Here is a 16,347-nt window from a genome sequence, read left to right on the forward strand (position 1 = left end):
GCAGCAGTAGAGACACAAAATAATAGTTAAATGCAACTTTAAAGGTTCCCACTCAGTATGAGAATGAAACTCTATCTGGGAATGAAGTCCTGTATAAAACAAATTTTAAGTGTTCACTCATTGTTATGTACTAAGTTCTAAGTATTCTCTTGACTTGTAAAGGATGGGGCTGTTAGTTGTCCAGTTCATTGAGCTGATTAAAATTAGTAATTTCAATTAAAATGAGATTTTTAGTTGGCTGAAAAGGAATGAGGAGTAGTGAAGATTTCTACTTAATTGTAAGTAAAATGCTTATAATCAAGGGGGAAAAAGATTTAGATGCTCCAGTAGATGAGGAGGTACAACCACTTTGTTAGTTATTAGGATTTCTACCTAAATAAGAGTGACAAATAAATGCCTGGAACCAGAAGAAAGTTGCCTTATTGTTGAAATTAAAGCTGTTTACATAACCATAACTTGTTTGGGCCCAGCTTCAGATGCAGCTGTGTTAGATGTGTGGGTGGTGGTTAAGTGGAACAGGAATAACCTTGCTCTAAGGAGAGGGTGTGAGAGTGACCTAGGGCCTGGCCTGTTTCCAGCCAAGTCAGCTGTGAGGTTGACAAAGGCTTGACAGTTGTGTTCCATGGGTCTTCTTTGTCCTGTGGAATAACTGATTGTTACCGGATTGTGAAATTAAATACAATATAATGTAAGATCTGAGAAATGACAGCATCCTCTCTGTACTTTTAAGTAGCCCTGCCCACTTGGCATAAGCAGTGTCCCTAAACGTTGGCTCAATTTAAACATTCCCCTCAGCAACCCTAGCCCTGTTGTAGGTGGCAGCTCTCTGGTTTTTTAAAATTTTATTGGAGTATAGTTGATTTACAATTTGTATTAATTTCTTCTGTACAGCAAAGTGACTCAGTTATACCTATATATATTTTCCATTATGACTTGTCAGAGGATCGTGAGTATAGGTCCCTGTGCTATACAGTTGGACCTTGTTTATCCATCCCATATATAATAGTTTGCCTTTGCTAATCTTAAATTCCCATTCCTTTCCTCCCTACGCCCCCTCTGTTGTGGCAACCATGTCTCTTCTTTATCTCTGTTTGATATATATGCTGATTTGTATACTATTTTAGATTCCACATATAAATGGTGGTGGTGGTTGAGCTGCTAAGTCATGTCTGACTCTCTGCTGTACCATACATTGCAGCACCCCAGGCTCCTCTGTCTTCCAGTCTCTTGGAGTTTGCTCAGATTCATGTCCAGTGGGTCATCCATGGGCTATCTATCTCATCTTCTGTAACCATCTCATCCTATGTAAATGATAATCATATGGTATTTGTTTCTCTTTATAACTTTACTTAGTATGATAATATCTAGATCCATCCATATTACAGCAAATGGCATTATTTCATTTTAGCCATTTTATTTCTGTGTATGGTGTGAGGATGTGTGCTAACTTCATTGATTTATATGTGGCTGTCCCAACACCACTTGCTGAAGAGACTCTCTTTTTCTCATTGTATATTCTTGCCTCCTTTGTCGAAAGTTGGTGGTAGGTGTGTATGTGTATTTCTGGATTCTATTCTGTTCCATTGATCCATGTCTTTGTATCAATACCATACCTTTTTGACTACTGTAGTAGTGTCTTTGTAGCATTGTCTGAAGTCTGGGAGGGTTATAACTCCGGATTTTTTTCTTTTTCCTCAGGATTGCTTTGGCAATTCTGGGTCTTTTTGAGTCCATATTAAATTTTAGGATTTGTTCTAGTTCTGTGAAAAATGTCATAGGTAACTTGATAGTTCAGTTCAGTCGCTCAGTTGTATCTGACTCTTTGCAACCCCATGGACTGCAGCAAGCCAGGCCCCCCTGTCCATCACCAACTCCCAGATTTTACTCAAACTCATGTCCATTGAGTCGGTGATGCCACCCAACCATCTCATCCTCTGCTGTCCCCTTCTCCTCCCGCCTTCAATCTTTCCCAGCATCTGGGTCTCTTCAAATAAGTCAGTTCTTCGCATCAGGTGGCCGAAGTGTTGGAGTTTCAGCATCAGTCCTTCCAATGAATATTCAGGGCTGATTTCCTTTAGGATTGACTGGTTGGATCTCCTTGCAGTCCAAGGGACTGTCAAGAATCTTCTCCAACACCACAGTTCAAAAGCATCAATTCTTTGGCACTCTTATAGTATAGCTCTCACATCCACCTTCATGACTACTGGAAAAACCATAGCTTTGACTAGATGGACTTTTGTTGGCAAAGTAATGTCTGTGACTTTTAATATGCTGTCTAGGTTGGTCATAACTTTTCTTCCAAGGAGCAAGCGTCTTTTCATTTCATGGTTGCAGTCAACATCTGCAGTGATTTGGAGCCCCCCCAAAGTAAAATCTGTCACTGTTTCCACTGTTTCCCCATTTATTTGCTGTGAAGTGATGGGACCGGATGCCATGGTCTTAGTTTTCTGCATATTAAGTTAAGTTTTAAGCCACCTTTTTCACTCTCCTCTTTCACTTTCATCAAGAGGCTCTTTAGTTGTTCTTCACTTTCTGCCATACGGGTGGTGTCATCTGCTTATCTGAGGTTATTGATATTTCTTCCAGCAATCTTGATTCTAGCTTGTGCTTCCTCCAGCCCAGCATTTCTCATGATGTACTCTTCATATAGGTTAAATAAGCAGGGTGACAGTATACAGCCTTGATGTACTCCTTTCCCGATTTGTAACCAGTCTGTTCCATGTCCAGTTCTAACTGTTGCTTCTTGACCTGCATGCAGATTTCTCAGGAGGCAGGTCAGGTGGTCTGGGATTCCCATCTTTTGAAGAATTTTCCACAGTTTGTTGTGATAGACACAGTCAGAGGCTTGGGTGTAGTCAATAAAGCAGAAGTAGTTTTTCTGGAACTCTTGTGCTTTTTCTGTGATCCACTGGATGTTGCAATTTGATCTCTGGTTCCTCTGCCTTTTCTAAATCCAGCTTGAACATCTGGAAGTTCATGGTTCACGTACTGTTGAAGCCTGGCTTGGAGAATTTTGAGCATTACTTTGCTAGCGTGTGAGATAAATACAATTGTGCAGTAGTTTGAGCATTCGTTGACATTGCCTTTCTTTGGGATTGGAATGAAAACTGACCTTTTCCAGTCTTGTGGCCACTGCTCGGTTTTCCAGATTTCCTGGCATATTGGGTGCAGCACTTTCACAGCATCATCTTTTAAGATTTGAAATAGCTCAACTGGAATTCCATCACCTCCACTAGCTTTGTTCATAGTGATGTTTCCTAAGGCCCACTTGACTTTGCATTCCAGGATGTCTGGCTCTAGGTGAGTGATCACACCATTGTGATTTTCTGGGTCATGAAGATCTTTTTTGTATAGTTCTTCTCTGTGTTCTTGCCACCTCTTCTTAATATCTTCTGCTTCTGTTAGGTCCATACCATTTCTGTCCTTTTTTGTGCCCATCTTTGCATGAAATGTTCCCTTGGTATCTCTAATTTTCTTGAAGAGATCTCTAGTCTTTCCCATTCCATTGTTTTCTTCTATTTCTTTACATTGATCACTGAGGAAGGCTCTCTTATCTCTCCTTGCTATTCTTTGGAAATCTTGATAGAGATCACATTGAATCTGAAATTGCTTTGAAGAGTATTGCCATTTTAACATTAATTCTCCCAATCCAAGAGATTGGGATATTTTTCCATTTCTTTGAATCATCTTTAATTTCCTTTATTAATATTTCATAGTTGTCACCATGTAAATTTGTGGTATTAGTAGTGACTTCTTTATATTATCTCCTTCCTTCAGCTGACTAGATTTTGTTTGTTGGATTATGTTTTTTTGAGATTTTTCTTGTTTCTTAAGGCCTGTATCACTAAGAACTTCTAGAACTGCTTTTATTGCATCCCATAGATTTGTATGTTTTTTGTTTTTTTTTTTTAATTGTCATTTGTCTCAGGGTAGTTTTAAATTTCCTTTTGGGTCTCCTCTTTGACCTATTGATTTTTTAGTAGCATGTTGTTTAGTCTGCATGCAATTTTTTTTTATTGATGCTTTTTCTGTGCTTGATTTCTAGTTTCATGCCTTTCTAGTTTCAACACTTCCCTAAAAGTTGCTGCTTTTTTGTTCTCTTTTCTAGAGTAAGGAATACTTACAGTAGATTTGGGTCAACTGAGCAGCCACTGAAATGGTGAAGGTAGCTCAGGGTACTTCCTTCTTGGGAGGTGATTTTGGGGGTGGATTTGTGGAGGATATGACCCAAACAGAGGAGTGATACTGGCCTATAGACATAACAGAAATTAGCATCTCCATGGAGATGGTCAGTGAGCTTATAAGTGCATCTTTACAGCGAAAATAGCCTTCTTTGTTAAAGGAATTCATGAATACTAAATCAGGAAAAATATACTCAATATATATTTATATAAAAGCTTTGTATTTTATTTAAGTCCATACAAAATGTGGCGATTAAAAACATTAAATAGGTTGAGTTTTATTTTGAAGATCATTAAGTCAGTTTTTAAAAGGTAATGATTTTGCTTTGGTCACCTCTGCCATCTTTTACTTACAGCTCCCCCTCCTTTGTTACAAGCAGGTACTATAAACAGCAACTTTCTGGCTTATATCCTTTAGGAGTGAACGAACTTCTCCTTCCAGTCTTATTAATTCTTGAGCTTTATCTTCTAAATATTTTTGATTGTCCTCATATTTTCTTTCTAAATCTGTGGGAGATAAAAATAAAAGGTCTGAGCAGTTATACTATGATGATCTCAAAATCAAAGATGGATCGTCTTTTATTATAAGGCTCTAAGTGCTTGAGACAGGTGAATGGTACTTTACCTTTTAAATAAACTCTAAGAAAATAACAAGTTTAAAAAAAAAATCTACCTTTCAGGAGTTGCAGTTTGCTGTTTGCTTGAGCCAAAAGTGTTTTTGCTTCATTTTGTAGCATTTCTGCTTTCCTTCTGGCATCTGCTGACTCTTCGGTTTTCTTGGCAATTAAATTTTCTACTTTCTTGTACTTTTCATCAAGTTCATTGTGCAGAGTCTGCAGTTCCGCATTTGGGTAGAAAAAGGTAATAGTGTTGGTGTCAGTGACATAATTGTGGCAGCCTTAGATCACGTGGTGCTGACTTGCACAGCTAGCATTCTGAATTAAAGGCCATCACCACAGGCACTCAGGTGTCAGGCTACACAATAGTAAGTGACTGAAAACATTAACTTGAAATGGTATAGTTAGATATAACACTGACATAACTTTTATTTTTGTGTATTTTTCAGTTATTATTGGAGTCGTTGCTTTACAGTGTAGTTTCTACACGTACAACAGTGGATTGCCTGTGTATGTGTGTATCCCCTGGTTTTGGGGTTCTTTTCCATTTAGGTCATCACAGAGCACTGGCTAGAGAGTTCCCTTTGCTAACAGCAGGTTCTCATTACTTACCTATTTTACACACACAGTATCAGTAGTATATATATGTCATGTCAATCCCAGTCTCCCAAGTCATCTCACCCCCAACTCCCCGTTCCCCCTTGGTATCCATACGTTTGTTCCCTACATCTGTGTTTCTCTGCTTTGTAAATAAAATTGTCTATATCCATTTTTTCAGATTCCACATCTACCTGTTAATGTACAACGTTTTTTTTTTTTTTTCTCTGTATTAGTCTCTGGGTCCGTCCATATCTCTACAAATGACCGAGTTTTGTTCCTGACATGATTTTTTAAAATGAAAAGATGTCAAAGACATGGTGGAGTTGCTGTAGTTCCCTGGGGGACTGGTTGTTTCTTTGGAGGTGTTGTAGGAGAAATTCATGGAAGGAGAGTTAGAGAAATAGATTTTTCTCAAAGGTAGGTGTGCCAAGATCCAAATATTTAGACATCAGAAAACAGTGGGAGGAACGTTGACTAATTCAGGGTTGATAGTGACTTGATACCAGGAAACCAGAGGGAAAAGGCAGATTTAACAAAAAGGGTAAGATTTTAGTCATTCTTTTTAGGAACACTGTTCAAACAGCAGCTATTTATAGAAGAATTTCATTGTCAAGGTTTTACTGTTTATTTGTAATCAAGTTTAATATTTATGCAGAATGTCCTGTGAGATGACTGCTTGGCTGATTTATGTTCTTAGACTTGCAGGAAACTAGCCCACAATGAAAAAGATGTGGCAGTGAACTTACTCTTCCCTTTCCCAAACTCAGGGTATAGGGAAGTTACCTGTATGTAATGCCTAAATACTACAGTAGCTTCTAGGAAAAGTCTTGATTTCATTCAGTTTATAGCTTCCTACACTATTCATTTAAGAGTTTCAACACTCCCCTGAAAAGTTTAAAAAGGTTTCTTTAGTGATAAATATTTACTAACACAAATTTAAAAATTAAATGTGTTCCAGTGATAACTTGGCTTCTAGTGAAAAACTGGGGCTTGAGACTTTTCTCTGCAAAATATAGTACCTTCCAGTGAGAAGAAAGAGGTGGTTAATTCCAAATGAGCACAGAAGAGGTGAGATATGGTTCTTTACTAGCTGTTGTCTGTTAGGGATTCTTTAAGCATTTTCTACCCTGCTTTTAAAGATTTCTGAAATAGCCAGGTAATTAACTGTTTGCCATAAAGCTCTTCCTAATTGAAATACAAGTTCAATATGCTTTTTAAATTAATTTCATTTTTCTAAACCCTTATCCAAGTTTGGATTTGAGGGCCTACATCTCATGTATGGATATTTTCATATCCATTCCCATTCTTTTTCATCTTTGTCTCTAAAGACTGCTGTTTGAAAACAGCTCACCCAAGATGTCTCTGATGCATAGCCATGTTAAGGCCATCCCAAGGAAGGCCTGGAGGAGTGCAGTTGCTCGCTTGTGCACACAGCCGTGCAGGAACAAAGCTTTACTCACCTTCTTAACATCTTCTGCGCTCTGTTTCACAGTGTACACTACTTTTTCAATGTATTCTGCCTCCCCAGAATTCTGGGCAGCTTTCCGCTTAAGTTCTTCCACATTCCTCTCTAGCTCGCTGATGCGCTGGGAGGCATTGAACAAAATTTCCTCAGAAGCTGCTGTTTCAGACTCTATCTGAAAGTATATAATGGGTTATATTCAGCAGGCCATTAATTCAAGAAGTGGTAGCAAGTGCTGTGAATTCAAGTGTAGAGAAAGATTTAAAAGGCTGCTGTGCCATTGCTCTAGAACAACAGAATTACTAAAAGTTTCAAGAAAGCTGACATAAAGTGCCCAACTTCAAAATAGTCTCTGCTATATCTATTTTATTCTTTCAGTACTTCTGACAGTCTAGGCTGAAATTTATGTAAATTTTTTCTTACTGAACCACTCCCAGGCAGTTTGATGTGTCAGGAAAGCATTTTAAGGACACCTGCAAACTCTGGCTAAACAGTGTTCACAAGGAAGCTGATGTGAACAAAGGGATAGCCACATAACTTTCTAAATCAGTGTGGGTGGGGAAACCGTAACTTCCAGTCAATTTTAGTTTTTTTCCTGTCAACTGTAAATGTTAAGTTCTAGTAGTGGAGATTAAAGCACTTTGGGAGCCACCTGCAAAGTTAATTTGAGTGTTTTCAGCTAATTAATGAAGACCTGGAAACCAGGAATGGTAAAACTATGAAAAGTTATTATAGGATTGTGACGTGGCATAGATCTGGGAAAGTTACAACTGGAAGCTGTAAGTACTCAAGAATTATTTAGGGAAAAAGTATCTCATCTGGGCAACTGGGGAGGGTCCATGTTTGATCTCTATTCAAAGTATAATCAATAAACACTGATTTTTTTTTTTTTTTAAAGCTAGCCAAAGTATGCCTGACCCATGACAGAAGAACCAGTTTCACTGAGCACCTAGTTTTTCTTAAAAATGATCTTCAAGGATGGTTCTATTCTGTAGAATAACTCTGAAGAATAATGTCATAACTAATGGATCAGTATACACATATGCTCAAAGTTGTGACTATTTCAAACCAAATGATTCTTGATCTGAGAGTTCATGCATTAGTTAGAAAACAATTCTTAGGGAGTAGTTATTCTTAGAAGATAACCCTTAGAGTAAGTAAGTGAATAGTTTGTGTCAAGCTTTCATTAGTATGGTTTAGGGGTTCTCTTTCTTACTGTTTACCTGAAACACTTCCTACCCTCCAAGGTTTCATCTTTAAATAAATTGCATCATCAAACCAAATATCTCACCTACAATTTGATTAATAGTTTCCATTTTGCTTTTCAAAATAGTCATTTTTTAAGTCGCTTAAAGTTCATTTACATGTTAACAGCACACTGACAAGATTGAAAAGCCTAGAGATAAAGGGTTAGAACATAGTCTGGTGGGAAAATATAATTTTTCTAAACTTGATTAAGTAGCCCGAAGAAAGGGCCTTATATATACTCAAAACTTACAGTGGCTGAGGAACTGTCTGGCTTCATTTTACTGAGAGGAATGGAATAGAGGAAGATGGGCTTATATTAACTAATGGTAGGGAAAGCAGATTGAAAAACGATCTCCCAGGTTGTTGTCTTGAGAAGGGGGGTTGGCAGCAAGTAAGCATCTAATTTCAGAGTTTTAAGTTTTTAGACTAGAGCACTAAATCCATGTGAATAATTCTTTTTTTAGTGAACGTCTTTAATATTTGGTAGGCCCTAAGGGTATTTTGCGTGTAAGTTTCCCATGCATTCTGCATAAACAGATTGTCTATCTGTAAGAGCTCTATTGTTTAGTTGCTAAGTCATGTCTGACTCATTTGCAGCCCCATGGACTGTAGCCCGCCAGGCTTTTCTGTCGATGGGATTTTCTAGGCAAGAATACTGGAGTGGGTTGCCATTTCATTCTTCAGAGGATATTCCTGACCCAGGAATCGAATCCATGTTTCCTGCATTGGTAGGTGGATTCTTTACCAGAGAGCCATCTGGTAAGTAAGAGCTCTATCAGGTTCATCTAAAATTAGGTGTTAGAAGCAGATAGTTTGGCTTTCCAGTGGTTTTCAAAACTATAGTAAAGTTTTTGTGAATGATCACCTCATAAATCTAGTCTTAACTATGTAGTTGCTTTTGGGCTACAAAAGCTTGCTCTGCCCATCCTGTCTCTCCATCTGGAGATGTTCTAAAACTGAATATTAATTAATTATATGTTTCATACTAAATAGAATCTTATTCCTTGAAGGAACTGGAAACTCTTATTTATTATCTTTCTTAAGGCTTCTTGTGGGGATGCAAATGAAAGGGGGTTTAATGTTTGTTTTCAGGCTCCTTTTTTCCCCTAGAAAACAAGACTTTTAGCATCTGTACTGAGTGAGTAGTTCATATTTATTAAAGGACTCCTTTGATGTTCAGCTGTAAGAATTTTCATAGGTAACTGTCAGATGCGCTTCTTTTCTGACAAGTGTATGTGTAAGTGTGTTTTCTCCCATACACAACAGTGACTGGCAGTCTCTTACCGAAGTGAGCAGGTTCTGGGTTCCCTGGATGTCTTCGTCTGCTTGTTTAATTGCCTTCTCTGCTGCAATCTGGGCCTTTTCTGCTTCTTCCAGGGCTTCCCTTACCATGTCTGCAGTGACTTTAACATCTGTTGCACTTTTGCTGAGTAAAAAGAACAAGGTGATATATTATTGATACATGTGAACAAGAAAAAAGTACTTGGTCTTCTTTTAAAGACCAGCTTGGCTGAAGTGATGCAGAGAGACTCCCACCGGTCACTCAGTGAGAAATGTCACTGATGAAAGAAAAGACTTTACTCCATGCTAGATACACAAAATGAGCTCCGCTAACTGGCATATAATACTGTGTTCAGATACCTGGCTTTTTGAGCTTCTTCTAACAACATCTCAGCTCTGGCAATGTCAGCTGCACTTTGCTGTAGAATAACCTCTACTTGAGAAAGGCTTTCAACTCGTTCACGAATATCTTCTGTCAAGTTCTGTAACTGCTGTGGCGTGCTAGGCATTTCCATTTTCAAGACTTCATTAGCAACTGCTTCGATGCTGTCTAGATCAGCACTATCTTCTGTTAAAAGTAAAAAGCAAAGATGGTTCACTCTTTCAACCATATTGGTCATCTACTACTGTGTGTTCAGCCTGGTGGGGTTATACCAAGCAAAGGTACTTCCTATTTAAGGGTTTTTAATTTGTGTTGGGGAGATAAGACCTACACACAGGAAAAGTAATGCAGACAACACATACTACTGGAGTTGGTGACAAGCTGGGGTTGTCAGGGAAGACTCTGGAGGGTGTTGAAGGATGAGGGGTTTGAGAGAAGAAAGAACATCTCTAGATGGAGAGACAGGATGGGCAGAACATGTTATGTGGAAGTTGAGTGAAGTGAACAGTTTCAGGTTGTAGAAAACTCTACAGGCAAAGGTAAAAAGCTGGAACTTGATCCTAAAAGGCAAAACTTTGAGTTGAAAGACCTCTGCTGTAAATGCAGATGTAAGTGTTGAAATCACTAATAAATTATCTGGATTCAGGAAATCAGAGAATCCAGTCAGAGAAGCAAGAGTCAATACAGTTGTCTTCAAGGAGTTTCAAATGTCAAGTGTGAAAAGAGATGAAAAAATACCAGAGTTTAAATTCCAATTATGTCAATGATTTTTAATCTTTTTTTTTTTTAAACTGAAAGACTATTAAAATTATAAAGCCCAGGGAAATACATGATTGAATGATGACCATCACAGAATATTCCGTAAGATATTCTTAGCAAATACTGTTGGCTCCTTACTTATTAAGGTATTCTCCCTTTTTCCTTACTAACAGAATACTGATTTTGTTCAGGTACCAACCTGTAAGTTAAGATAAGCTTATCAGCTCAGAGTTAAATACTGATTAGCCTGCCAATTAAAGTAATCCCATTACTGTATGGAATTACTGTATCAGTGACATCTATACATGGTACTCATTTCTGGCCAATGAGATTTATGGAAATGACTTTTCAAAGACTTCTGGGAAAGATTTCTTCTATTTAAAAATTATACAATAAAGAAATAGGTGGTCTCTTTTTCCATTAGCTATTATTGTGTCTGTGGAGCGTTGGCAGCCACCTTGTGAGGAGGAGGAACGGGGCTGAGAAGAGTTGATAATGCTTAACTAAAATGACAGAGCAGAAAGATGAGAAATGCATGGATTCCAGAATCATGGCGCTACTACTGAACTTATGTATTATAAAAGACCTCTCTGTTTTGATTACATCCATTTCAGTTGAGAGTTTTAACTTGCGACCACAGCCATCCTCACTGATGGAACTCAAACTGTGACCAGCAACATTTATAAGCTGGACCACAAATCCTGGAGATTTTCTATTTCTGTACAGAATGCTTAAGGTATAGAGCTATCTAACCATAAATAAAATATCCTGAAAACAATAGGATTACAAAGCTTTGGGGACAATGCCAAAAAAAAATCCTTGTAGTTGAGGTTCTAATGACATTACATGTATTCTCTAACACAAGTTCCAAATTCAAATCTCATAGTACATGTTTGACTTCTTGACTTACTACTTGGGTATCACATCAAGTATGTCTTATATCTGCATAAATTAGAGATTATTTACATACAGGTACATAAATATTAAGAAATGAAAATATTTCTTAATATGGAAATACTTTAAAATTTGGAAATATTTATTCCCTGCAAGAAGCTGATTTTATCAAAATTGCAGATTTGAATAATGGCCTCTCCAACACTCTTAGAAAGTTGTTTTATATTCCAAGATAGGAAGAAATGTCTAAAAGTAAAACGAAAAAATTCCTTACGGGTCAAAAAGTTCCTGATTTGCTTGATCAGATTTCTCAGATCCTCATTGCTCCTGTCCACTTTTTCTTTGGTAGCATTGGTTTTCAACAGAACATCTTGAGCATTCTGTTTTGCTTCATCAGCCCTCAGTTTTGCTTCAGAGACCTATATATGGGGAATAAAATACTCATGGAACAATGTCACTAAGATGAGAATACTATAAATGGTCCAGAAAATGATGACGAAAAACTAAGTATTTGGAATCATGGATTTTAGAAACGTCTCCCATTCAACTATACTACTTTGTAGACAAAGTAATCAGTATATCAATTCCTATACAGCGGTCTTACATAGCTAGGGCTAGCATATACAATTTTTTCCTCCAGTTTTTTGACCTTTTAAGATGTTCTTTAGTCTTTTTCTCAGGTACCAACATACATACTTTCGTTAACATGAAGTTAATACTTCATGTCACTTCAGAAGAATAAAGGCTCAATTGAAATAAAAGCTGGATGTATTCATAACCCTGGACCCATGGTTATTAACATGGATATTTCAAATTATCATAATGAGAAATAAGCAAATTCTTAGCCCACCTAGGAATAAAACCTCATCTCCCTGATCTCACAACTTTTGCCTTTTCTTATTAGTCAACATTTGAGACTGATTTCTCCTTTTCAGGTCCTCCATAACTGAAAGCAAACAAAAATAGGCCATCCACTGAATTACCATCTTGGAGAGCTGTTCCACCTCAGCCAGGGCACTCAGGACATCTCGGTCAAAGTCCATGGCTTTCTGCCAGGCGCTGTGTGCAACAGTGACCAGCCCACCACAGCCAGGCCCGCCACACTTCTTTTCTCCTCCGTCAGTTCTGCAGTTTGGGCCGCCACATTCAGTCTCGGAACAGGAGGCCCCCGGAGGCGTTCCACACGTCTGCAGCAAAGCCAAGACACAAGCACAGGGTGCAGAGTGAGTCCGAGGTAGCCAACAGCTGTGCAGGGCCTGGGTGGCCCAAGAGAGTGTGTAGGTGGTCCTCGGCAAGGGTGCTTGGGAAAGTGTTTTAGGATCGAGAGGAACAAACAGCTTAGGGATGAGCCAGCTTGCTTCCTTCCAAGGAAACAGTGACTTAACCCTGCATCAGTGCTGTCAGGATCATCTGCCCTAATACCATACTTAGGGGCTTTGCTCCATCAAGCTGAAGTCTGCTGATATGAAAGCCAAAGAATCCATCCCCTTTCTCCTAACTGGTTGAATTTACTAAAAGAAAAAATGGTATCGAGAACCTTCTTTAGACCCAGCAGCCTGTTAACTGTTCTGGTAAAAAAGGTGATATAAAAGACCCATAATCAGGCCTTTCAGTAACTTTACGTCTAGTTAGAAACATAACTCTAGGGAAAACAGCCAAAAATAGGTCAGATCAAGTAAGGAAAGCAGATGGAGATTACTGAGGATTGTAGCTGGGGAAGGAGAGTGGGTTGGTGGGATTTTTAGCAGGAGAAGTAGGGAACATTCCACATGGGAGAGGAAGAGAGAAAATAAAGGTGGGTATAATTTTGCCAAATAACCCCCAAAGCCCCTGCCAGACTCCTCCTTTCTCACCTGCCAGAAGCTTCCAAAGTCTTGGTTGTAGAATATATATGGCAAATTGATAAATTACAGGTTTACTATATGACGGAAAAGGCTGAGTAGGAAGACAAACTGTGTTTAGAGCTGTTTTCTGGAAAAGGCTCATGTTGAAAAGAGGGGAAAGCTATACTACAGTGAAAAATAGTTAACAGAATGCTCCCAAACAAAGCAAGTACTTCTTTTAAGAAGTAAAAGAGTAGTTTTTTCAAAATATAGTCTACTCTCTAACTAAATAGTTTTGTGATAATTATCCTATTATCTCTTAAAATAATACTCTCATGTATCTGGTTTATAGCACATAAAATTTTTCAGAAAATAAAGTTTATTCTGCATGCTATACAAGAACACAAGCCTTAATCAAGAAGGCTTAAGACCTCGGGGATACTTCCTAAAAACATTCTAACACCCTAGAAGATCTGTTTTATTTCATCAGCCTGGCAGGCCTGGAAAAAAACATCATCAGTCTAACTAAATATACACAAAGACAGAACCGAAGGTCCTTGAAAAACACAAAGGAACAAAAATCTTCGTACACAAAAAGTGGTGGTGTAGAACCTAAAAAGGGAGTTTTCACAAGATTATTAACAAGCACATACAATGAGAGATGGGGAAGAAGGTGGCAAGTTTCTTGGCCACTCATCTGATGGAAAGCAGGCACAGGGCAGGGCTCCCGTTCTTAATAGCCAGAGGAACCTGCCCGCAGGCCACCTAGTCCCAAGATGCACCCTGCTGCAAAGCAGACATCCTCTAGCATCCTTAGCTGCTTTTCCTTTCAGTTTGGAGAAATTTGTGATGACTAGTTTTAGTTAGAAAAACTAAACAACACCCTATATAAACAACACCCTGCAGCTTCTCTCAGATGAGTATTCTTCTATGAAAAATAATAAGGGAGCAAGAGGAAGAAAAACTTAGTTTGGATTTTTTTTTTTTTTTTGGCTTTCTGCCTGATTTCCATTAAAATCACTACTCAGTTTCATTTGACTCCAGAGTTATTTTTTAAAAGCTTCTGGGAAATGAATTTACTTTCTATGCTGGTCTCAGGTTAATCTTAACTAGGTAAAGTTACTAGGACAAAGGAACATTTTAATGAATACCTATCTATGAAAAAAACTCTAGCTCCCCCCCCTTTTTTTTTTAAGGAAGTCTCTCCAAGAATGATTCTGAATTGCTTCACTGGGATGCAATTTGCATTTCAAGTCAGAACAAAGTTAAAAAAAAAAATGTCCACAGTATAAAAAGAATCCCATTTAGATAAGAAGTGAGTCAATTCAGCAGCATGGGAGAGTAGTCCTGATTCTTTGGTTGTATCCCAGAGAAACTGCTGCGAGAGAGGAAGGTGGAAACTCACATGCTGCTGTTTTTAATCTGGCTTGGTCACGGATACCCCAGACTGGGCCAGAGACCGGTTTCCCTCCTGCTGACTCATCTGCAAAGTGGACAGTGTTAAAGACAAAGCAGGGTATTTTTTCTCTTGTAGCATGGCAGCCTGCGGGCCAAACTCTCAAACCTTACCATTTCGGCAGCAGCTGAAAGGTCAAGACTCTGTAGTTTGCCTGCCAGTTCATCCAGAAGGCGGGCCTGCTCCTCCTGTTTCTCTCTGAACTGCGACTCTTGCTCCAACATCAAATCTTCCACCCTCTCTCTAGTGAGGGCCGACTGCTCCACCGTGCCGTTGGCATTTGTGGTGGAAGCATTCACATGTTCCTCGGCCTCTAGAGACATCTGGAAATACTTGGTAATGCTGTCCAAGGCGCCTAGAGCATGAGATCAAATTGCCCACAGTTAATCCCCTTGTACCCAATCTCCCTAAATTGACCATATGGTTTTGTCTTCAAATTCAAATTCAAAGCTTAAAGAAATACAACTTTCTTCTCATGATCAATGAATATACTTTGTTCCATTGGCACCTAACTGTGGCTCTGGAGGATGCCAAACATCTGGATTAAAAAATTAAGTCAATCATGAAGATTTTGATCCTACACAGGCAAGCATCCAGTTCTTTCTAAATAGCTGGTGTGAGGCAACTTGTAGATTACATGTCCAGATGAGTTTTCCCTTTTCTCATTTAACTATTTATATCCACTCAAATGGCTAATGTTTATACATAAAACAGCCTGACATGTTTTGGCTTTAAGGAACTAGCTAAAAAAAAAAAAAAAAAAAGCAATCATGCATAAAACAGGATGCATAGAGTGATCTGACATATTTTTACTTTCTTTTGCTTTGGGGGGAGAGGGTCCTATATAATATGTCCTATGATATCAATAAGTGGCTTGCAAATGTGATTTCCTGGTCACATAACATTCTTGAATATAAAACAATTTGCAGAAGTATCAACTTGATTTCTTAACTTTTTATAAGAGCCCCTTTTCAAGTCACACCAAGGAGGTAAACCACTAAATGGGAAAAAAAAAAAAAAAAAAAGAGGAAATCGATGCCATTCTAACACAAAGACCACTGCCCACTCCATGCAATCCCTTCTGTGCCCCACATCCCACATTGATAAAATGAAGACTTTAATCCTCTTTTGTGCCAGAGACTCAATGAGGAAAAGCTTTAAAATTATTACAAAGCACTTACTTTTCTTCTGAAAGTGCTCCATTAAAAGATTAGACAGATAGAAAAATCCATTGTCCAGGATTAAGTATTTGCATTAAAAAAAGGCTCACCCCGAATATCTGAATTTTTGATAAATTCCAACTGTTCAGCAAGCTCTTTCACTGTGTTATCTAGACTTTCTGCTTCTGCCTGTAGAGCATCTAACTGGCTGGCTGTGCTGTTATTTTGCATAGCTGTGTCAGACAGATCCACTTCTACTCGTGCCATCTTTTCTGTGACATCTTTAGTTAGTTTCCTGTGAAGAGAAGGGTAAATGAACTTGAGGGCAAGAAACTAAAGGGAAAACGTGAAGTCTCATCTTTACATTTTCCACTAATACTGTATCCATTACTCTCTAATTTCAAACCGATTCAGTAGTTTGTAACAGTTCATCTTCAAGTACTGGTTTTAATCTTGTCCTTAAGAAATTATGTTAAAGCTAATG

General features: G+C 38.4%; 1 protein-coding gene across 1 annotated transcript in view; it reads right to left on the reverse strand.

Moving 5' to 3' along the window:
* Window positions 1-4,381: 4,381 nt before the first annotated feature.
* LAMB1 (laminin subunit beta 1) overlaps window positions 4,382-16,347 on the reverse strand; it is a 74,294-nt gene continuing 62,328 nt past the window's right edge. Inside the window, exons 26-34 of the mRNA XM_061165258.1 lie at window positions 15,974-16,158; window positions 14,817-15,058; window positions 12,408-12,611; window positions 11,699-11,843; window positions 9,750-9,957; window positions 9,393-9,534; window positions 6,859-7,035; window positions 4,855-5,014; window positions 4,382-4,688 (exon numbers count right to left, since the gene is read on the reverse strand). Coding sequence (XP_061021241.1) covers window positions 4,552-4,688; window positions 4,855-5,014; window positions 6,859-7,035; window positions 9,393-9,534; window positions 9,750-9,957; window positions 11,699-11,843; window positions 12,408-12,611; window positions 14,817-15,058; window positions 15,974-16,158 — 1,600 coding nt within the window. The 3' untranslated portion in view covers window positions 4,382-4,551. The remainder of the gene's footprint in view (window positions 4,689-4,854; window positions 5,015-6,858; window positions 7,036-9,392; window positions 9,535-9,749; window positions 9,958-11,698; window positions 11,844-12,407; window positions 12,612-14,816; window positions 15,059-15,973; window positions 16,159-16,347) is intronic.

Source organism: Dama dama, chromosome 18 (assembly GCF_033118175.1).
Source record: "Dama dama isolate Ldn47 chromosome 18, ASM3311817v1, whole genome shotgun sequence".
Taxonomy (NCBI): Eukaryota; Metazoa; Chordata; class Mammalia; order Artiodactyla; family Cervidae; genus Dama; species Dama dama.